Source organism: Athalia rosae, chromosome 2 (assembly GCF_917208135.1).
Source record: "Athalia rosae chromosome 2, iyAthRosa1.1, whole genome shotgun sequence".
NCBI classification, from domain to species: domain Eukaryota; kingdom Metazoa; phylum Arthropoda; class Insecta; order Hymenoptera; family Athaliidae; genus Athalia; species Athalia rosae.
Window position 1 is genome coordinate 7,783,939 of NC_064027.1, and position 24,445 is coordinate 7,808,383.

A 24,445-nucleotide genomic window follows, 5' to 3' on the forward strand; every position below is an offset into this window, starting at 1 on the left:
TCTAGAGATATACAAGTAGGCGATAGAACGGGGTGCATTTCTTCAGTCAGTTCAAATACGGGCCCCTTTTGAGAGTGGTACAATATCGCGGGCCAATTTCTGAAATGATTAACATGATTAGGTCTGCAGTGTTTCTCTTCAAACACATTTGCAAACCAGTCTTGCTTGCTCCGCCGCTTCAACTCGAGTGTGCAAAGTTTAATTTCAATTATACGCGGAGAAGTGGAGCCTGTAGAATGCGTGTATCAAAGGGTTGACGAGAATAGCAGAGAGTGAAGGGCGGCGTATAATTAACAATTATTACCAGAGCGCTATTATAGTCACGAAGTTCCTTCCGGCGAAGACTAATATAGGTACGTACGCTCATATTGCGCGAAACTGAAGGTAGAAAATTTTTCTTCCGACCCCCACGAGGCGTACAATTCCTGTCCGATTTTTTAATTCATTAACATGTCTCTAAATTGTTCGATGATTCGTCGTACCCACGTAAAAATATTTTCCATCAGCGGAAATTTCCATTATCTGTGCAGTGCATTTCTTACCAACCTAATACTCGAATGAATCCGACCACTCTGGACAACAGTGGAATGATGCGGTGGAATTTTACAGTCAACTTAATTTTGTTTGTCATTTCGCATCTACCAAAGTGTCGGATGACCGATTTTTCATCTCATCGGGAAAATTGAGAGTCATGGTTTGAAACCAAAGAAAACAACAGAAATTTTGTTTTCCGAAGAACCAAGTTTATCATAATCTGTTTTCAAATACTCTATAACACATGAGTCAACCGCGATGTACTTTTACCGACAGTAATTAGTAAGCATCGATATGGGAGGTATCTATAATGTATACGATACTATATATGGGGCATTCCACGTCGAACGAACCACTATTGTCTGAAATATTTTTTGAACTTGATGAAGTTTTGTCGACGTCTTGATTTGTCACTTTTTGGATCGAAAAATGTGCGATAACTCGATCAATTTTATAGATAGATCAATCCGACTTTCAGATTCGGATTCCTGAGATCAAATTACATAAGAATAGCATCGGAAAGCCAAGAAAAAAATCGATTTTTGGGCAAAATGTAAAGTAGTTTACAAATTAATTGTATTACACTTTGCTGACGTATTTTGACCTCAGGAATCCGAATTTGGAAGAAAAATTGATCTATCTCTCAAATTGACCGAGTTATCGCCAATTTTCAGCTTTTTGGGGTCAAAAATAAAAAATTGATTTTTTAGTCTATATTAATGTAATTTGAGCTCAGAAATCCGAATCCGGAAGAAAAATTGGTCTATCTGCAAAAATGAACGAGTTATCGCCATTTTTAGGCATTTTTTAGCATAAATTCGAGGATATCTCGAAGGGAAAAAATCGTAGCTCTATTTGGACGACGGATTCGTATTCCTGAGGTCAAAATACATAAGAAAAGTGCCATACGATCAATTTTAAAAAATAAAAATTTTTGGTCAAAATTTGAAAAAATCGTAAGGGGTACCCCTTGGAAAAATCTCAAATTTTGGTCGAAAATTTTTATTTTTTAAAATCGATCGTATGACACTTTTCTTACGTATTTTGACCTCAGGAACACGAATCCGTCGTCCAAATTGAGCTACGATTTTTTCCCCTCGAGATATCTCCATTTTTATGCTAAAAAACGCGAAAAATTGGCGATAACTCAATCATTTTCATAGATAGATCATTTTTTCTCTTAGATTCGGATTCCTGAGCTCAAATTACATCAATATAGACTAAAAAATCAATTTTTTATTTTTGACTCCAAAAAGCTGAAAATTGACGATAACTCGGTCAATTTCAGAGATAGATCAATTTTTCTTCGAGATTCAGATTCCTGAAGTCAAAATACATAAGAAAAGCATATAAAAAAAAATTATTTTTTTTACCCAAAATCGCTAAAATTCCAAGGGGTACTGGATTTTCTCGATTTTGGGCCAAAAATAAACTTTATTTTTTGTCGGATTTTCGTATACGTATTCTTATGTTATCTCAAAATACTAATTCGATCAGAGGAATTGAAACGATGAGTATCAGAGTCAAAATCAACGCGCGATCATGTTAGTATTACATCACATGGTAACAAGATACCTTGACGTATCGAATTCCCATGCAGAGCATTAACCTACGCGTGTGTATATACACATATCTGTATACATAGAAATTGAATTACGAATGAAGATAGAAACCAGAAAAATTATTCGCGGATATCGCACAATATACCGCAATGTAAACCGTAAACCGATATGGGAATTAGATCCTCGGATATCAATGGGGCGAACGTCAACTTCCGCAACCGAAATTCACGCAATTTGTCCTCACAAGCAGTGAGTATTTGTCGCCCAATACCTGGTTCAATAACTTCCCCATCCGTCGAATCATCCGGAAACCCAAGACAACGTGACGTGCGTGGCTCCAATTATCACGGATTTAACAGAGCGATTCTGAGCGAATCGCAACACTCGTGTCCAATATTTCCTCAACTACGACGCTGAGCGTCGTGACGACGTTACGCATTGCAGTTATCTTTCTTCTAACACCGACTCGTTCTATAATCGGTACTTAATTACCATTTCTTCGAAAAAATTAGCTTTCTCTTTCCACGCAAAAAGAGATATGAGATTTCAGACAAAAAGGGAGAGTTTAGCGAAACTTGAGACAACGTCCTTACAGATGCCTATCTCAAGTTTCCCATTTCTAGTTACGTTGTCCACGTATATCGGTACACGCCTATATACTTATACTTATGTATCAGGTTGAGGAAAACCCCAGCAAAGGAGACTTCCGGATAACTCGGGATAGAGGACACGAGCGAGAAGCGGGGGACGCGAAGGAGAGTAGTCGGTTGGAGGAGGATCGAGGGCGGTGGTGCAGGATAGAGGGATAGAAACGGGACGTAAAACGTCTCGAGGCAGGCGCCCGCAATTTCGTGAGGATCAACAAACCCCGGCTTATTAACTTTTATGACTGAACTGTCGAGTAAAAAAGTTGCGAGATGGCGGCGGCGGCGGAGCGGTCGGAGATGGGCAACCGAGAATCTCGCGCAAAAATATACCAATAAAGCCGCCGCTACCCCGGCCCCGCGGATCCTCGTGCCGCTGCACGATCTAATCTGTCAACCGACGCAACGGTTGAAGCGGTCAGTTATCCTGCACATCCGCTCCTCCCCTTCCCCTCAACCCTTGGAGCCGCTCGATTCATCATCTTTCTCAAACACGTCCTGTATCGTCGGATACCATCACCGATAAACTGATGAAAGTGCACTCGGAATCTTCCCCCGGATGCTCGACTCTTCCTCGACGGATGGGGGGAAAAAATTTTCACGAGGATTACGTCGGATAGGGAACGCGCGGTCGTCGGTATATCGGGAGCCAAATTGAAGACCGAAACTTCGTTTCTGAAAATAAAAATTCCGCCATTGTACGGGGCATCAGGTGCAGGGTGGAGTAGAATAACGTAATTAACGAGAATACGGTGCGGCGTCCGCAAAATGGAGAAAATAGCAGACCTTGGAACGTCACAAAGACCGCAGTAGTCAGCTGTGGAAAAGGAACGTTGGTGGGTGGTAATTGGCTCGACTCTTCTTCTTCCATTCTCCTGCATCTCCTTCCTCCCTTTCGCTCCTCGTTCCACCGAGGAGCTACCTCGGTGCCCGACCATCCTCCCGAGCTGGTCCCGCGGCCCCGAAGTCCTTACCCTGCAGCTGCAGTACCACCCCATTCGAACGAACAACAAAACCGCGGGGGATATCCCGGCGATCTTTAATTCATGAGCGGAGCGGCAGATCGTCTACAAATGACCGTGAAGAAACCCTCGAAGGAAGCGCAGAAGCACGCGTGCACGGATACAAAGTGAACGGAATCGCGAAACGACTCGCCCTCGAAAAACTATCATAATTAAACACTCGTGGAATTCGATCGATCGGCGTATAAAATGAAACGGGAAATTTTACACACGGGACGATATACGCGGCTACTTTTCGCGAACGCCGAAAATAGAATAACGACAATGATACGACGTTAAAATGGAGGAGACGTCAAGTACAGCCGTTTCAGGGGGCTGCGAACCTCCGTCACCCTGGGAACCAATAGTTAGGATACGTATCGATATCCGTCATCGTTCGTTCCAATGTATTTTCGTATACCTATATGGATACGAGTTGCGCGCAGGTGAATACAAATATGGAAGATTCTCCGGCGGCTGCGACGGACTCTCCTTCTCTGGTCTTGCGTGACGCGGAGGGGAGGGTGCCCGCGACACGCCGATTTATATAATAGTATAGGAAAATTTTTCTCGCGAGTTTTCTCGCGGAGCTAAAGCCGCACCGAGATTTTATAGGAGTGCGGCTGACGCGCGGGGGGTTTCCCGTTTCTCAAAGCTTCTCACACGGTTAACGACGCGGACTCAGACCTGCAGGTACACCTCGAATGCACAGAGGTATATACGTGTATACGTGTATATGTATAAAACACGTACACCTTCACCCGTCTATTCGTATCGCACGTTGAGCTACAAACTGCGTCGAGATACGAGCGCGTGTACGAAATACGATGAGGTACGATGAACCGCGACGAGCTACGAGATCCCGGAGGGTATAACGAGAAAAAATAAATGAACAAAATAAAAATAAATAAAAAAGGAGAAAAAACGATAGAAAGAAAAAACACATGCACATACTTTTCAATCGGGGCGTAATGTCTTGCCCGGCGAAGCCTATTTCTCCACGTGTCTCCTTTGAATCTCTGACACCTGTCGCGAATGTCTGTCTGCTCAATTATTCTGTGAATTTTTGATCCTTCGGCAGGTTGCCTTTTTTTTTTACCGATGTAACAGCATATTGTACGCGCATTTGCGACGTTGTTACGGACTGATGTTTCTAAATCTCTTTGTCTAAGGGATGTGTAAAAATTTCGGGAAAATAACTCTATCGTATGTTTTGGTTATAATGTATGAATTTAAAGTGAGATGCGAATTTAATTAAAATAGTGGAAAATGAATGGTTGTACGCTACTGTAAATTCCGCGCGTCCGATGTATAATCATTGGGAAATTGCGGTATGGTTGAAATTTGCAATTCCCGTTTACACGAATGAAGTTTGCGGCCGCATTGAGTGACGAAAATCTCTGTACAGGTATTACTCTGATATAATATTATCGCTAAATTCAGGCGATCCCAATGAAAATCGATGAAAAATTAATTAATCCTTCTATCGCAGCCGTATATTAATATACGATCGGTAATAACTTTCCTTGCACCATTAACGATTGTAATGAGATAAAAGAGAAAAAAAACAAAAAAACATGAATCCAACCGCACGCGGAGCGACGTTAATTTTGCTAAACGTACGGTACCGCATGTTACGCGTTGTCTATTTGGAATAGGAATTGCATGTTTTCAAAAATTAATTGAATACACGTAATTGTGTCATTGTATACCTTTGGAAATCTACCGGATTCAAATTTCAGTCGTTTTCATCGAAAATAAAATTGACAGTCATTGCGAATCAGGAAGGTACGGTAGATGTTACAATATGAGAAGAATCACGCGACTCGCAAGCGCGCTATGTGATTACCTATTACTATACCTCTGTACGACGTCGTATATGAAAAGTATGGTAGGAAGAAAGAACCATCGCACTGAAATTACGTATTGTATTACACGTATCAACATGACGTAATAATAGCACTTGAGCTCCGCGATGCATTATTACGTTCATTATAATTTGCCGATTGGCATTCTCGTGATGATTTATACAGACCCTCGACTGAACGACTGTTCAAACCGCTCGGTAAATACGTTAATAAATATGGAATGCCTCCTAGTTTTTTTCCCGCTATAAAATATTATGTGATGTAAAATACGAACTTCTGTGAGTAGTAAATTTCTCGCTCCACGAAACCTCAGAGTTTCAATGAAATCTTCCAACGTTAAAGACGAAGGCTGCAGTTTTTTCCCTTTTCCTTATTTCATCCTCTTCTCTTTATTTACGCTACTTTATCGATGAATGAATAAATAAAAACCCTGCGCTCTGAATGGTTGTATATTTTTCGCACAGTCCGACGAGCTTTCATATCGCACTTCCCACACTATTCCCGTCCAAATATGTATATGGGGTATTTAAAGGAGACGCGTGAAACGAAATATCCGAACAGAGTTCAATGAAGCTTGAAGAACCGACGCAAAATTACATGACCGAAGTAATCGACGTGTGGAGCTACGCGACGTACATGAAACCCACCGCACACTTTTTTACTTTAACAAAAAAAAAAAAAATTGAGATTGAAATGGATAGGTGTATACTAGGGTGTTTCATTTTTAGGCGATGGTTTTTTTTTTCTCTCCTTTCCTACCCGAAAATCTGATACTTCGTAGAAGAAGAGGAACATCCCTGTTGGTAAAAAAATTCCAAGTGAATCGGTGGCTTCGCTCATCCGAAAATAGTGTGCAGAAATGTGGCGAATGCTGAACGGGCAAGTGAAGATGAGGGTGAAAAAAAGATTTTAAAAAATCTAGCGTCGTGTATAACACGGAGCAGGTTGTTTCTAGAAAAATGAGGGTACTTGAGGTGTTACTTTTTAAATGGTGTGTGGAAAGGTTGTGCGCGCGATGAAGAGGAAGGAACGAAAAAAAGGGGGAAAAAGGAGAGGGGAAAAAGAGAAAGAAATAGTCGAAGGACGCGGCAAAGGACGTACGGAGGGATACTCTGCGGAAGGTAGGAAGAGAAGAGGAATAGGGAGGGGGGGAGGACCAGGAGAGATGTACGACTCCCGAGGGAAATTCAGGTGCGATCTCCATGTATCACCACGCCCATGTATGAGCGAGAAAACCAGCTGGTGGTTCATGGGAACCTCGTGAGACTCCGACAACTCTGGACTCGTGTAAAGGATTTCAGTTTAATTGTTGTTTCCACGCCGCTATAATATCTTCTAAACAACGTTGAACTAAAAATGACAATAAACCATATGATATCATTTTTCAAGGAACGTGTCACAGTAAAACTCCACGCGAAATAAAAGAAAATTCGACAAACGCAATCACAGGATTCGTTCGCAGTGATTTATCTTGCTTCGACGCAAAGCCTGGATTACGTATATTATATCTGGCTTTGGTTCGATTGGAGAAAAAAAATCGATTCTTGTTTAACACTTTATTAATCGATGGACGTGCGGGCTCAGTTTTGTTTTATGGAGTTCGCCGGTGGGGTGACTAGCCGGAAAAGAAACCAGGGCATCATTAGTTCGCATCAGTTATACCGCATATTTGGGTCCGACCTCCGGGAAAAATGGAGTATCAGTTTCCGAAGATTTCAAATCAATTGGTGCAGCGGGACGGTTATGATTTATCGAGAGAGAAAGAGGAAGATTTTGACCTTTTTTTTCCCTCCGAGATTCCACGCTACATTCACGCCCTGATAAAATCGATGCCCCAGATCTACAGTTTGTAATTGAATCAAATTAATCACCCGGCATTCCCCGCCCTCCGCCCCTTCCCCGCCGCCACCTCTTCCTTCGACCCTCCTTTTCCTCCCCCGCGTACTTTCTCTGTCTCTAATTAATAGCAAGAGCTCTTCGTTTCATCGGAACTTTATGAAGCAAATCCAATTAGACACTGCACTTTGTCAAAGGCTTGAAAGCTGCAGAAAATCTTTCAGATCTTAGATTCCTCTGTATGCACACATTGAAAATATTAATCTACTTTGATTTATCAAACTATTTTTGTATTCTATAGCTGCGCCACTCGACATTCTGTCGGTATAGAATAATGTAATCTATAAATTGATGTCTGACGTTATGCAATCTCTGTGTGCTGCAGATATACGTACGCAGATTTATACGTACACGTAGGTACGTACCTATGTAGTCATACGCCGAAGCAAATATGAAAGATCCGTGAGCCCCGAGCAATTTCTCAATATTTTTATAATACGTACACGCGGTGGCGAATTGAAAGTTTCGGAACAGATATTTCTGCGGTAATATTATGCGGGCAAATTCTTCGAGTTCTTTGAATTTCTCGAGTATATGTTCGAGCCGCGGTATATTTCACTCTTCATTCGCGAGTTGATATGAAAATTCGAGATCCGGTCGAATGGAGGGGATCCACGGGGGCCGGGGCTGCGTCCGACTGTGAGAGAAATTAGAAAAAGCAAACGACTAAATAAAAAAATTGCTCCTAATACGGTCCGCTAGGTGTTGCAAAAGTGTTTAATTAATTACATTTTGTTTTTCCTTATGAACCAAGTTTCATTAAGACGGTGAACTGAAAAGGTTGGATTATGCGACTAATGGTTTTTTAATTATACTAACCATCGCCTCGCGGGTATTCTGCAAAATTGTATTTTCAAGACTCATCTTTTTATAGGATCACAATAATCCACGGTCGTTTCAAGATATCGCAATAAACGATTAACGTCCCTCTTCCACTGATGAACAATTGAATCTCTCGGCTGCTTTCTACAAAACAGACAAAATGGCGATCCTGTCAAATGCTGCACATCCGCGTCAACGTTAACGCCATTTAATCAACTGCTCGCTATATATACAGACGAAGAAAAAAGTATTTACCCAACGTTTTTCACGGCGCAGCGACGATCCATCATTGAATAAAATACACCGACAGTCTCTCGATGACATCTGAAATGGTAAAGCAATCGAACCATTTTTCATCTTCCCCTAAAACACATCCTTCCTTTCTCTCCGATCGCCGACTACGGTACAGGGTCTTTCGCATTGTATCACTTTTACACCGTAGATCTTCGAGGATTTTCTACTCCATTATTTGTCGTATAGGAAAATCGTTTCTCCGCTAATTCTTTACGATCAAACGAAGTAGATGATAGAAAATAATGAGAAATAAAAAAACAAACTATTTTTCACAGGATATCGCGAACGGTGTTTCCAAGCTGCAGGAATCCGGTCCAGATGACACATCGGCAGAAAACGAGTCAACCGATCAGAACGAATCCTTCGGAGCTGTAGCAATATCCGGACAATCGTACCCAGCAAAATTGTGCGTATTCGACGAACATTTTTTTTCTATCGTTCGCTAATAATTACTCCCCCCCCCCCCCCCCCCCCCCCGTCCCCGGAAGTATGGGAATAATAATAAAATTGAAAATCCACTCTTCCGAACGTGAACTTTGCACGGTGGTTGAACAAAAGTTCCCTACATGTAGGTACCTTCCTGTAAACCGAAGCCAATAATGTTGATTCAACTTTTTCATTTTCTATCCATCGATTTTCTCTTTTTACTTTTGTTTCCCCCGTTTTTCCAAGTGTATACTAATGACTCTATGACAAATGATGTCCCGGCAGACTGCTAATATTGATTGGACGACGCACTCCAATCACGTATATTGCAATGCAAGTTATTTGCCTGCATGCATATATCACATGCGGTACTCTGCTGCAGTAGGTGCACTTGGCACTCATACTTCTGGATTATGTATAGACAAATGCCTGGTTAACAAGTATTTCCATTTTTTCATTATTTCTCTTTCCTTTCTTTCCTTTTTTTTTTTTTTGCCATCTTTTTTTCAACACTCTCCGATCCAACTTCCAGATGTATTGTACAAGGTACAGGAATTGTTGACGGTGAGGTTTACGCGGACAATACAAAAATCTCCCTGATATTGTACAGTTCACTTATCGGTTATCTTAATAGTACGAAACAGCGGAAAAATTTAATCAGCGCGATTTACGTTATCGATGAAATGAAAGAAAAAGAAGAAGCAGGGGAAAGAGTTGTCCACGAGCTACACCAACTGATTTATATTTATCCCGTCCGCTAGCTCCCAGATGTATATCGACGAAAATTCTCCGCATCCAATGAAAATAAAAATAATTACAAATTTCTCAAAATCAAGTATAGACGATAGACGATATTGAAAACCGTTGCAAAGTATTAATCAAAAGCTGAACCCAACCACCAATCATACTATATACCAGAAGCTACTCTGTTAGTGGCTGATGATTATTTGGCCGAAATTTTCAATATGCGTTTTTGGTAGCTAATTCCCACCCCCGTTCCCCCCGCGCTCATTACCGGTATTCCAGGATATTACTGACCCACATTTAAAAATACTAATGAGAGAACGTATGTACATATTAAATGACCAATGTATTTATAGCGAAACTGAAATTATGCAGATTATGGAGAAAATGAAAAAAAAGGTGAAATATTCCAGGATCATGGGATCGGAAACGTCGAGTAGCGCGGAGTCCGTTGACCACGAAGAGGAGAGAACGGAGACTGGAGGTTCAGATGTGGTTTTTGAAGGTGCTCTACTAAATTACGGTAGTCGGAAGTGTTTCATGCTGGGCTTATTTCTGCTCTGTACATCCCCCGGTATACTGAACGGGTTTCACGTGATGGTATACGTCTTTTACGGTCATACACCGAGGCATTGGTGCGCCGTACCGGCCCTGGACAACGCCGGCTGGACACCGGAGCAAATCCGTAATATTTCCAGTCCGAAGTAAGTTGTGGTTCTGATTCCTACGCTCGAATAAAATCGAACGAATAAATAAAAGTAGCAGGTAATCGAGCAACTCGATTTCCTCGGATCCACCTCCGTTTTATATATCTATATACACACGTATACCCGGCCACCTAGGATATATGGCAGACATACATTGATTTCGACAGAATCAGAAAACGGATAAGATATTTATCAAAGCGGTATATAAAACTCAATTCTCGGGGTAAACAACTCTCGCAACATTCGTTTGTCGGAATCTCAAAAGCATCTTTTTTTCTTTTTTTCTTTTTTTTTTTTTCACCACAAATGAAAATACACGTGTACATACATATACATATACATATATCTTTGGTGAAAAATATATTTCAGCATAAATTCACGTTCGAATGAATAAAACTATACGACAAAAGGTACAGGCGAAATATAGAAAGGGGGCGGCAAAAAATGTATCTCTTCATCGAATTCGTCAACCAGGTACGGCGCCGCGTAATCGTGCAGCGGGGTATAACGTTGCGAATCGAAGCGGAACTAGAGAAAATTCTTCGAATCTGCACGGACAGAGTTGCCATGGGTACTTAGCAACCATAGAACACTGGAACTAATGGAACAACCGTGTCACGTATTTCGGCAGCATGCCCAGCCGTGTTCGCCTATCGAAATCAATTAGCAGCTTTCCTCGGACCCGGCCTACGCTATAGATTTAGCTGCTCGTCGGACTTCCACACCTTTCCCCTATACGTGTACACGGGGTGTGTAGGTATATATCGCGCACCGACCCGCTACGTACGTACGTACGTAGGTTGAAAACTTTTTGCGAACAACATCCTTCTTCGAAAGAAAACTTGACTCGCGATAAAATTTATCGTTCGACGAAAGAGGTCGCGAATTCTTTAAACTTCTGACAGGGTGTTGCTTCGGCACATAGCTGAAACTCGTATGCGGAACCTAATCGTTCAAAATGAGTATGACCTGGAATACTGCTGCAGCAACCGGAGCGGAGAGAACCATGTGAGAATTCTAGGGGAGGGGGTGTGCAGGGGTGAAAATGTATACCTATACATGTGGGTGTACAAAATACTTGGAAAATTTTCAGTGAAGAGAATATTTTTATTAAACTTTTACGGAACATTCTTTTGCCGGGGCAGGCTATATCGAGCTATAGACTACGGAGCGGAGGAACGAACGCTCGGCTACAGTGTGCACGGTGTCTTCCTTGGGAGTCATAAATAAAAGTAAATAAACGCTACCTACGGTATATATATTGTAGCACTAAGCTAAACTTGCGTGAAGTTCATCTTCGTCGAGAAAGTGCATGTGTTTGTTTTTTTTTTTTTTTTTTTCTTTTTACCCCATGTACCGACCTCAACGCGCGTAAACTCGCGTGCACCTAGCAAACTTCGCCAATTTCTCGCGGTGCTAATTCCTCAGCTTCGGAAAATTTTAACCGCCAACGCTTGTACGAGCTGCAATAACGATAATAAAGTTTGATGTATTCCTCGCTTAGAATTTGGAGAAAAGAAAAACGAAGGACAGGAAGATTGAAAAGATTAAAATTGATCGGCGAAGCCCCGCGGTAGATGATCGATGTCGCGAATAACGACCGCGCGAACCGCGGCTAAGCTAAAATTTGACTCTTCCTATTTTATTTATTTATGTATTCATTTTTTTTTTTTGTTTTTGTTTTTTTTTATTCCTTCGAATAAGTGATTTTTAAATCGTCGGCCATTTGTATTGCATTTTAGCGAATACATATGATGAATTCTAACGGAGATCCGTGCAGTTTACAACGAAAAATCACAGCCGTTTCGTACGCTGCAACATCGTTGTACCTGATTTTTCACTCTTTTTTTTTTGGTTTGGCAACCGGTAAAGCGAGAGTTATTTTTAACGGAAATTTATGTGATTTTTTTTCTTTTTCCTCGTCATTTCTCCGTGTGTAATGGTAATTGTTTAATCGCTTACAACGCGAGGTCGGAATAATTGTCGAGCGATTAAACCGTGCTCGGAGCTTAAAATGTTAATGCCCCCAAAACACCGATGGAAATTACGTTGTCCGATACGTTACGATATCATTGCACCGTTTTCCACCATGAATATATATATATATATATACGTTATGCGTACATACCTGTGCAAAACCCGTACAACAGGGCGTGAAAAACCCATTGCTCAATCTCCGTTTATCAATTTATGCGCCTCTTGTGATAACGCGATGGAATTATCAGCCGATCCTTTCGAAAAAAGGGGAGAAAAAAATTTTCGGATAATTGAGAGCGTGCATATTGTTAATCCACGTTGAGACCGAATTACCCCCGCTCAGTCAGACGTTATTCGAAGACACGTGGGGCTAAAAATGAAAAATAACATTTGACCAGAATAAAAGCACAAATACCAGGCTTTCCGACACCCCGACCCGTCCAACGGCCGCGTCACTCGCGCTACGCGAAATATGTTACGAGCTATTCCTGGGGTGGCTGAGGGGTGGCTGGTGTAATTAATGCATGGTTATCGCACCGCACTGTTCCCAGTCCTGACGCAACTCGCTGTCTGTGAAACCTGCCAGATAATCCCGGCCTGGACATCCGACCGCAGTCTGCATCATTCCGGATTTCTGGCCCCCTTGGTTGGTTGATGCTGCAACAAACCCAAAGGCTCAGCACGGAAACGCAGTGTCCTCGTTTACATTTATTATTAGCGCATCCTAGCTGCCGTTTTGATTATTTTATGACAAGCGGGACGAGGGACCTTCGCGTATTCCACATAATGTAACCCACCGTATATGATCAAGTCACTTTGATCGGGTGAAACTCGATTGAGATTGCCGCGAAATCCGTGTAATCGGAGACTTTCAAATCTGGTCATATCTGCAAACGTCAGATATTGTCAGTTTTAATTAAATTCACTTTGCTATAACATTGAATCGGTTTTGATCTTGCCGTAGATCAATTCGGATCAAACGACATATCTGAACAGATCGAACTTTATCAAATTCTAAACCGAGTATGAGATCAGATTAGATATTTCTAGTTATACCTACGCATCTACGTGATAGATCTAAATCCAAAAAAAGAAAGTAAAATGGCGCGTCTGAAAATAGTTGACGTTTCGTAAAGTTTAGTTAGTAATCCGAAGGGCATGAATAAAATGAAAGAAATATTCCCGGAAGAGGAGAGGATGAAATTCTTTTTAAAATGCAAACCCGGATGCACCGCACGGTGTTGTACATTCGGTGCAGTCTGCCGACTATATACCGAGGCCACTTCCAGTTAATACTTGTGCGGGTGAATAAAGAGACAATATTGCCAGAGTGACATTTTATTATTTTAGTCAGATATTTCGTGCTAATCTAAATGCAAATCATCGCGTAAAGGTCTTCCAAGGTTACTGCTTTGTACAGCATCGGTGTGAGACGAAGGTGTATGTACAGCGATATGATAAGAACTTTTGAGAATTCATGTATCGGAAAATTGCCGAACGAAGAACTTCGTCCCAATGAAAATTTGGAAATGAACTTTCGCTGTTTCAGACCCACCGAGTGGTCAAACTGTGAATATTACAAACTGAACTACGACGAGCTAGAGAAAATGAGCTACGAAGAGGCGATGACTGAGGTGAAATCCCAAAGATCGCTCGCTCTTTTGTCCTGTACCGAATTCAGTTACGAACTCGAGGACATCGGCACATCGGTTGTCCCAGAAGTAAGCTCACGTCATCCGAATACTTTTTTTCTCGGGATGCGGGGAATGAAATCCCAGTCAAATAAATGAATTTAAGGTTCCTCGATCTGGATGAGCTGCAGAGCCGTTCGGTAGAATGAGAATAAGAACCAGAAAAGAAGAGAAACCCTTTGTTTATCGTCCTTTCCACGCAACGCTTGACTTTCAGTGGGACCTGGTGTGCGAACGTCTCGCCCTAAAAGCTACCGTCCAAACAGCGGTATCCGTTGGCAAATTCCTGGGAGCTTTTGCCTTTGGAATAATCGCCGACAGGTTCGGACGCAAAGTTTCGTTCGTAACGGCTTGCTGCATCTACATTTTAGCCGGACCGATAGTGGCTTTCACTAGCCTTTACCAGGTTCTAGTTGCGGCCAGAGTTTGCATCGGGATCGCTGGTCTCGGCGCTTTTGAGAGTGGCTATTCCATAGGTGAGCCAATTATCCTATACTTGTATATATCTAAATAGAAAAAATATCGTCAAGAAAATCGGTATCGAATTCTCCGATTTAATTTCGATTTTTTTGCACGTTACACGCGGGATTTCATAGCTTTTACCTCGAATTTTATTTACCTGGCACACGCGGGACTTGAACTGTAGTCGTAAAAAAAAAAAAGTAAATAAATAAATAAAACCAATCAAATACATACGTATAAAATCGGTTGTACCTGCCCAACGTGGAGTGCTAAAATTTTATCAAAACTGCACATGTACATGGTTCCAAAAGATGAAAGCGTTTAGGAGAGATAGAAAAGATATACATGTGTGTAGGGATAAAAAAAATAAATAAATAAATAAATAAATAAATAAAAAAAACTTTAAACAAATAAAAATAAACCAGAAATCAACATAACATACCGTTATTTTCGAGTGGTTTAACCCGTCAACGTGTAACTCTGGCACCGTACAGTAATTTTGCAACGATGAAACGCAAACGGCGCTTGATTGGTCGACGAGTAGTTCAGCCAGCAGCAGATATCGATGAGCGATAGTATGTATGTTTGGTCGTTAACTTTGATAGCCCGCAGATCAAATTTACCGACTCATTGATTGCCGCTTTGAAGACATAACGGTCGCATGGTTGCACGCGATTCGTTAACGCGTCGGTGTGGTACGGTTGTTATACTGCATATAGAAAATCAGCGGGGGATGCGACGCGATTCGACGATTGTTAGAATTTGCCTTATCGCTTTTCAAAAGTGTGGATCGAATGCGTAATCTGGTTTGTCGCGATAAGTTTGCCGGGCGGGTCTTCGACGTCGTCATCGGAGCATCGATCGAACGTTGTTATAAGCTCTGCACAATCAGATAAGGGAGCTGGGGGTTGTTTAACGATCAGCCCCGCTGCAGATTTCAACGGAGTAATTTCGTTCTCTTGAACTTCTGATTTCCACCACGCGCGGTTTCCAATCAACGAAATTAAAGCAAACCCCCGTTCGATATTCAGGTATAATTCGTGCGGAACTACGGTATATACTATAGGTATATAGACCGATTTCTGGTCGTCAAAGTAATCACTAACTTCAACATTCTACACGGCATGGTACCGCGTCGCTTCACCCAAAAACCTCTGAACCGGCTTTATGCACCGTACAATCTAAGCGAAGCACGTCTTGTTCTCATTATCGAACAATATTCGACCGCTAATTGCAACGACTCGATTAGCCAATGGATAATTTAGCGATCGTAAATCACATCGCAGGGGTGATGATCCTTGTTCCGCGGGAGTCGAAATTTCTCAAGCATCTCCTAAGTTTTTTACGATCGAAAAGGAACTTCCCGGAGAAGAAAATCTTGAGAAAAATTGAGAACTTCTTTCAGGGGAAAATCGTAGAGCTCGTAAAAATATTTTGGAACCAAATTATCGGGTTATTTGTGGAAGAGCGAAGGCTCTTTAAAAATTTATTAGCCGAAAACTCTCCGAATCGCGGCACCCGGTTTTTTGTTTGGTTTTTTTCTTCGCTCGTGACGTGAAAAAAGTTGAAAACTTTTTTTGTTTCTCATTTAAAATTAATGTTTAATTTCAAGACGCCTGGAGGACGGGTTGAAATCGTCCGATCGAACCGAAAGGAGAGACTTTCGAAAAATTTCGACTTCTTCGAAATAAGAAAAGTTAAAATAAGGACCTCATTAAGTTATCGCGCATCGCAAGTCTACGAATGGACGAGCTGTGATGCAAACATTTTCTTTGAATCTGAACTCCAACTGATTCCAGTATCGGAGATATGTCCGCCAAAGTTGAGATCGACGGTTGGCGTTCTTTACAACCAGAGTTATCCTGTTGGGATTCTCGGGGTTGCTTTGATCGCCTACTACGTGCGAGACTGGAGGAATCTTCAGCTCTGCATCTCGATGCCTGCTTTGTTCCTCATATTCCACATGTGGCTCATCCCGGAGAGTCCCAGGTGGCTCTACTACTCGGGACGTATAAACAGAGCCTGGGATATAGTCGGAAAATATGGAACGGGATCGGGAGAATCTCCAACAAGGCATGGGGCTGGAAATATCAATGTTCCAACGTAATTACGACGTCCTGATTGCCTCGGAACATTCACTTAACGACTAATCTGTTTATGGTATAATTATAAAGTTTAGGTCCAGACAGACGACTGCAGAGTTAGGCAGGAGATCGCCCGATCGTACCTTCTGCACACAATTCTGCAATACAATCAGAAATTGCTCGAATTACCTGCGCCACAAAGAGATGAGGATACGACTGATAGTTTGCTGGATTGTATGGTTTTTTACCGCCATGTCCTATTACGCTCTAACGATTAACTCTGCAAGTTTAAAAACCGATCCCTACATCTACGTGGCTCTGTCAGGTAACACCAATAATACCTGTAATCTCAATTGAGTATCAGTTCATTAATTACCTTGAACGCTAGAGGAAGCTTTGTGAAAGGAACGCTGAAGAATTGCGTTCAAGCGTACCGCAAGTGAAATTGTAAAAAAGGTGGGGTGAACTGTGACCGCGATGCAACGGGGAATAATTCATCATTAGCATAGCCACGTGTACCGTCTCTTTTATACATCTGTGAGCTCGACTAATCCTTTGACGTGTAATGCAAATTCGAAATTTGCTTCGCCTGCAGCTCCATATAAATTGTCGAAGTTGAGGTTCAGTCTCACGACTCTGACCCGAAATTTGTCACTATAATAACTTGGTTCAGAAACCCTTGTCCTTCTACCGCGAAAGCCTAGTCTAACAAAATACGTATGATACGTGTCTAATGTCTGTATTAGCCGGTGACGTAGACAAAGGTCTCGTGGACTAAAATTTCAGATGAAATTGAGGTAAGGGTAGAAATAAGCTTTGAGCCGAGCTGTCAACCGCAAATCTCAAGGGAGAGCTTCAATTCCATTGTCCTATCAAAAACGTTAGAATTTCTGACAGGCATTCACATTTCTCTTTCCTTAGTCTCCTTTTGGTTTGCAACACATATTGCCTCACTTCTGTCATCTCGTAACACTACACCTCAGACGCAGTTATTATGTCAACTTGGGAATAATGCGGGGAGAATTAGGGGGTGGCATAATATGTCGTAGACTTTCATGGCGTTTGTTTCTATTAGGGTTCATATCTCTTCCTTGATATCCGTCAGACAATTTCGAAGGATTCTGGTGGCGAAATCTTGTTTTCCCACTTTTACTAACGCGATAGCGCGATAAGAGGCAAAAGATTATCGTTCGAAATCCGTTCCGCTTAGCGAATGATCAGCTCTTTGTTTCGCGACTTACCAACTCGTAGTTGCACTGCCAGCCTCGGTTAATGCTTTATTAGGGAATCCTTAAAACCTTCAGATTAGCGAGTAGATCGTTCAAGTACCATTCGAATCAAGCTCATCGTAATAAGTAATTCTATACGCAATTTTCCGATTCACCGTTGCTGAATTCCGTCATAAAATTACATCTCAAAAATAGTTTAAACGAAAAAACATACAGTGTGCGTACCTTTGTTCTGTCACTAATTGTACATTTAATACCCGCATATTTTACGTCAGTTGATGCCACCCACAGGAACTAATTGCTCGAAATAATACGCGAGAGACGATTGTAACCCTTCAGAACTATACCACATCTCTTTGAACCAATCTCACAATTATCAATCACCCACCCCGTACACGTGCCTGTGCAGTTTCCGCAAATCGGTACGGAACTTAGGGAGAGACGGTGCCGATCGTCCTACAGAAGTTAATTTTACTTATGGGGCGAAATTCTGGTTTGATAAAATAATATGATTCCATCGAACATGACTGTCATAAAATTTGAGGGTAACATCATAGATGTATTGAACGTAACATCAAACAAAGTTGCGGATATTATTTTCAGGAATTGTCGAAGCCACCAGCTACATGATCCCTGTACCCTTGTTGCGTGTTTTTGGACGTCGAGCTGTGGCAACCGGCCTTCTGTTGACGGCAAGTTTTGCTCTTCTCCTCCTCTTGATCATTCCACCTAACATGACGATGTGGAAGGTGGCAGCTTCGCTTCTGGGGCGGCTCTGTGTTAGCGCCGTATTCTCCGTCATCATTATTCACGCCTTTGAATTATTCCCAACTATGGCAAGGAACACCGCCGTTGGAACAAGCTCGACTATGGCGCATGCGGGAAGTGTCTTCGCGCCGTATCTAGTAGACTTCTTCGTGAGTATATCCTTATCAGTGGATTCATCGAGTTTCAGTTTTTCTTTTGCTATTTGAAAATTGCGAAGCAGCTACTAAGGGCAAGCGTACGTACGCTGCAGCTGCGACAAAATGTTGGCATTGATGCCACGATCGATTTCAGTTCCAAAGCTAATTAATGCAGCAACGATTAATTACACTGTATAATGGGAAACTTAATTAAACCAAGAAGCTAAGTGTCCCGGCACCGTCAAAGTCTGCTCGCAGTAATTAGTATTGTGTTTGTAGACGAAGGGGCGGTAGACCGTTATCCGTGTACAAAGTCTTGTCGCGACTTGATTGAAAAAGAAAAAAACAACATAATTTAAAGAAGAACTAGACGAAGAGAAAGCAGTTTTTCATAATAGCTCTGAGCTCCGCCGTTTACGTTGTAAAATGCAAAGAATTTTCATTGGAAAACTTACAACAGATTTGGAAATGAAAAAACCTTGGTGAATTTATTGTTCTACCAGAAAAGTTTTTCAACCGTAAAGCCGGCCGCAACTCCGTTTCGTAACTTGTTTTCGTGGCGAAGAATCAAAACTCGAAACCCAAACCACAGCTGAGAAGAATTATTTTTCGTTTTAGGCAGAATATGGGTGGTTTATTCCGTCTACAATTTGTGGCCTGGGACTACTTCTGGCTGGGCTTCTGACGCAGACTCTGCCCGAGACGAAGGATATCCCGTTGTACGATACCTTGGATGACCTAACGAGCAGATGTCACAGACGACCCGAGGAGAGCGTTTCCCTGAAGAATTGCGCAGCTTGCTGTTTATGCAAAACTCATTCGAGCACCCCGTGAATCTCACACAATGTGTTATTACTTCAAATATGGATAATTCATCCGTCCAAATTGTTATCGCAAAAATGCGTGGATTTTAACTTCCGAAAGAATAATCAAGAATTTATAGCAATGATGCGTAATCGAGAATTTTTCCCTTCAAGATTCGCGGTTAATATCATTGAATCCATCGAATCGATGCCGCGATAACCATTGCGACAATTTGAATCTCTGAATTATCTCGCTGAGGTATGTGACGTCTATTGTTGCCTCGTCGTAATTAGATGAGGTGGTAAGTTCACGGCGCGATGGCAACAACCTTTGCGAATTGTAATAGTTTAAAATAGCAAGTTCGCTCTGCAATTATATTTGTGGATGTAATGCAAAAAGACTCAGCACCCGACCCATCAGACGCTCAAATTAGCTCCGAACTTACGGTGTTTGAATCGAAATCGCAAATATTTTCTGATAGGTAATCAAAAACTCGCATTTGTTTTTCACGCACTTAGCAAATGGGCTGATCATTATTATCGTTGCAGTACACGTTAACCAAATCACTGCTAAATCATGTACAAAACCCGATAGCAAATACATGACTCTAATTAAATTGTCATTACTCGGGATTATTGAACGGTCGGTGTATTATTCGGGCAACTGATTCTAAATTCTGACCCGATTAGGGAAGAGCGTTGGATACAAATCAGTTGTATGCGCTATTGTTTAATTTTTGTTCAAATCTATAACAAACGCACTGTCATGATTTTATAGGATCTATTAGTACCGATTCGATGCATCACTATTGGAATTTCAACGATTTATATGCTAGAGATGAAAACACATGTAATTAATTAATTAATTGGGTTGTATTTTTACATATTTCATTTAGTTACATTACTTACAAGTCACTATTTAACGTAAATAACCGATTACTGCGAATCAAATTTTCATCGTATTTTGGGTTTGAAATTTACAATTCATTTATAGTTATACTCTTAAACGTATCGATACATTTTCGAAAGATGACAGTAACTTCTGAACTTTCGCAAGTTATGTACTAGTTTTCCTATGTCCTGATATTTGATTCATCGATAGTAATAATACGATACCGAGTAGTTTGGATCGACATCTGGATAGCAAGGATTGAGGATATATGTATAACGAATCATTAGTGGACTATAGAGCCAATATCTGATACCCTTACTTCGTATTTGTCTTATTCAAGTACATGTGAAGTGAATTTTAAAAATATCAGTATACCTCTCACGGGTTTGTTTCCAAGTTAGGAATAGGATTAAATGTAGTTTTAGAGTAAAAGAAGAAGATAGAGATTTTGGTGATAAATTTTTGGAACTATTTCATACTCTACCAATTTGTTCCATGATTGACTACATTAATTTTACAATCAACTGTCTACCTCGAATCATCCTTAGACAGTCATTTGTATTCCAAATGCTTCAAAGTTAAAAAGTTCAATTCAGCAAATAAGAATTAAGTCCGAAGCAGAATATTTATTATTGTACCCGCCTGGTTCTAACAATAACCGCTCGAATTTTTCAATACAATATTCAATTCAATAATATTCAAGTACGTACGGAAAGTGCTCAGTTAAGAGCAATAGATTGTAAATGCTAAAAATATAAATTTCTCATTTCTAACATAAAGTAAAATTTACGAAAATTTAAATAAAGCTGACAGCTGGGTACGGAGCGATCCATGTAAATTGTTGTTTAGTTCTTGTTACCTATGTTAACATAATAAATTGCATCTAATGGAATCACTTATGCGTTTCCAACGCGTAGGTTCGTAAAAATTTCACCGGCATAGATAAACCACACGCAGCTGGCAACCATAGAAAATAATGCATTGTCAGATTTCTGTATTTGCCGCTAGTCTCTATGTCCACTATAAAAGTTTTGGTTTGTCAACATACTGCTTGCCGTGGTGTATGACAGTTGCAAAAGTGCCCCCAACCATTGCACCCCAGAATAACATGTAAAGTAAAACTTCGGTAGTATACCGCGATGGAAGGATTGTGTGAGCAACTAGCATCGATGATGCTACTAATAGAACTAATGGGAATGTAGCGTATCGCCAGTTACGTTCGGCGTCCAAGGGGCATTTCACCGTCAGGCATTCGCCATCTTGTACGATGTAACGGCCCAGGAAAAGCTCTATAGAATCCTGTTACAAACAAGCATAAAAAAACATCAAGTCGCAATATTGAAATTGATATAATTTTCGATCAAGGACCATAGGAATCTTTCCAAAACATTACCTGTCTATATCCATCTGTAAAATTATTCTTGTAGTATCTTGTGAGAGAATTTACACCATCTCGCATGGCCCCTAACTTTGTACGCTTTCCAGTTCGCGTGAAGTCTGTCTTTAATGCTCCTGTACCAGAATACTGTATACTTATCATGTCTGCATTATCTGCCCATACCTGAAAAATTACAAATGTGGAATGTTATTTTAAACGGTACCGTAGGCCCAACAGACATAGAAGTCCAAGTTAGGGTTCAAATTCTTTCAAGATTTCACAAAATAAAGTTCAACGTTACCTGCTTGAATAAATATTCAAGAGAAGGATGATCCTCGATATTTTGTAATATAGCCAGTTTCCTAAGGGCATCGCTGAGCGCTCTTTTTGCCAGCATACTTTGAACAACATTTGTTCTATCCAGACAATCAATGCAATTAGTTCTGAATACCCCATCTTGAGCAGATAACAGAGCTCCATCTCTAGAAAGTGTGAAACAGCCCATTTGCTCCTGATCATGTGCCAATCTATCCATTAATATGTTTAATCGATCCCACCGCATCTTTCGGCATTCAGCATGAAAGTCAAACGATTCATAACGCACATTCTGATTTCCAATTCTGTTTACGATATCACAGTATGCCACTTCTAAAGCATTTTCTGCTCCTCTATGATCGATCTGCAAAGATGTAATGATGATGAGGAATGTTGAAAAAAAAAGAATTATCGGATTCACTATACTTACCAAATTTACTAATATTTGTTTCCCATAATGAAATATTTGTGTTTCAAAGTGACGTGCGCAAGCTGTATGATGATCTTCCTGATTATTCAATATTGGCTTTGGTTTGTACTTCAAATTTGGAGCTTGCTGCCAAAATAGAGGGATGGATCCTCTGGTCTGAACAAATGAACTACGGTCTCCATTCACCTCTACCAGCTGTTCAGTCTCAACATAGTTTGACACATTACCGTTGGCATCTATACCACGTGAAAACAATCTGGTCCCAGCTCGATGCACTCCACGACGAGATATTAAACCCCAGTTGAATGCAATCCCGTTCACAATCACCGTACTTAACGACAAGACTATAGGAAGTATCAGTCACGGAAAATATGGGTAATGATGCGCTTTGAAAATGTCAATTTTTTTTTTATCAGCAGAAAAAACTTGCATCTCAATGACACACAATTTAGAGGATCTTATGCCCTAAAAAATGCTGCCAAATCTTGCTCCCATATAAAAGGATACAACCATGTATAAGTGGTAAACAGAATCTATGCTGTTCAGGTCTAGCCGTCAGTTCTTGTAGTAAATAAGCATTCCACACAAATCTGAGATCTGCTCTTTCATATATTGGCATCTAGAAAAAAAAAACATGAAAGAAATACTTTGGAATGTGTTGATTATTACTCAAGATCTTCAATTCAGAATATTTTCGATTACTGCCTGCAACAAACCTGCAGAAATTCTGGGGTAGTGTTGTGGAGCCTTTGCATCGTGTGGCTCAAATCATAAGTATAACTGAAGTAAAAATGTGGCGTGCCTAACACGGACTTAATCATTTCCAGATAAGTTGTATTATTGCTTATCTGCTTTTCATTTAGATGAAGTAATGACCTCATATAAGGAATTATCTCAGTGGAAACCATCTTAAAAACTTGATGACCAGCTATCGTTCCCATGCGTTCAGCATCAGTTATAACTATCAGGTAACGGCACGCCAGGAGACGTATCGTCCCGACAATCCCCCATATTTTACGTCGACTAGCGGTAGGAGGAATTTGACTAGCTGTGCCTGCTAAAGGTCAAATAATTATAATAATTTTAGAATGACTATGGTGAGTCCAGTAGACTCAGAAATATGTTTTAAGCGTAAAATCATTACCCTGGGTATAAATTTGTTGGGTAACTCGATCGACTACCAATAATTCCTTGGTACCCACTGGTTCGACGTAAAACTTTTCTGGCGTTGCGTACCTGAAATTCACGAGATCACATTATTGGCCACTCGTAAGGATGACACTCAAAAATTGCTAATTCCATAGAAATTATTTCCAATGAACCAGCATAACCTACTGTCATTCGCAATTCGAACTATTGCAAAAACGGATAAAGAAATCATCCAATACTTTGTCCGTAACAGTCGGTACTTAATAAATATGTAATGCTTTCCGAAAGGTATACGATAACTGTAATATAATATTAATAAATATTAACTTACAGATAAAGATCATCGTAAATGTCTGTATTTAACGCCATATTGGTTGCCACTACTAATTTTAAAGCATTACTACAATGTTTTCAGGTTTGGGCTTGCCCATAGTGCAAACTTTTGCCACGCTTATGCTTAAGCGTGAAATTACGAGAAATGTCAGCTGTGCGCCCACTGCAGTTCGCTGGTGTCACTGTTTTAAAATTCCCTCGCGCGTGAGTCGATATGCGCGATCTACGCCAAATTTGCTGAAAATTCAGTAAAATTCAGTCATTGATGAATAGATTTGACTGAATTTTTACTTTTACTT

The 24,445-nt window shown here is 40.8% G+C and overlaps 2 protein-coding genes across 7 annotated transcripts in view; one reads left to right on the forward strand and one right to left on the reverse strand.

The window, feature by feature from the left end:
* Nucleotides 1-20,775, forward strand: part of LOC105686710 (organic cation transporter protein-like) — a 27,555-nt gene extending 6,780 nt beyond the window's left edge. The window contains exons 1-9 of one of the 5 annotated variants that reach the window (XM_048650600.1): nt 36-353; nt 8,897-9,027; nt 10,205-10,495; nt 14,025-14,196; nt 14,384-14,642; nt 16,428-16,731; nt 16,808-17,037; nt 18,545-18,858; nt 19,465-20,775. In XM_048650600.1, coding sequence (XP_048506557.1) covers nt 10,209-10,495; nt 14,025-14,196; nt 14,384-14,642; nt 16,428-16,731; nt 16,808-17,037; nt 18,545-18,858; nt 19,465-19,680 — 1,782 coding nt within the window. In that variant the 5' untranslated portion in view covers nt 36-353; nt 8,897-9,027; nt 10,205-10,208 and the 3' untranslated portion in view covers nt 19,681-20,775. The other 4 variants (XM_048650599.1, XM_048650597.1, XM_048650601.1 and 1 more) reach the window with 4 other exon arrangements.
* Nucleotides 20,504-24,404, reverse strand: LOC105687064 (phosphatidylinositol-3-phosphatase SAC1). Of its 2 annotated transcripts, none has more exons than XM_020852889.3 (8): nt 24,145-24,404; nt 23,809-23,900; nt 23,381-23,718; nt 23,172-23,283; nt 22,665-23,008; nt 22,221-22,598; nt 21,935-22,102; nt 20,504-21,840 (listed from the first exon to the last, which is right to left on the reverse strand). In XM_020852889.3, the coding sequence occupies exons 1-8, from the start codon at nt 24,180-24,182 to the stop codon at nt 21,562-21,564; spliced, it is 1,749 nt and encodes a 582-aa protein (XP_020708548.1). In that variant the 5' UTR covers nt 24,183-24,404; the 3' UTR covers nt 20,504-21,561. The 2 variants fall into 2 exon arrangements, with proteins under 2 accessions (XP_020708548.1, XP_012257844.1); XM_012402421.4 differs by having other exon boundaries at nt 23,381-23,721.
* Between the last annotated feature and the right edge of the window lie 41 nt (nt 24,405-24,445).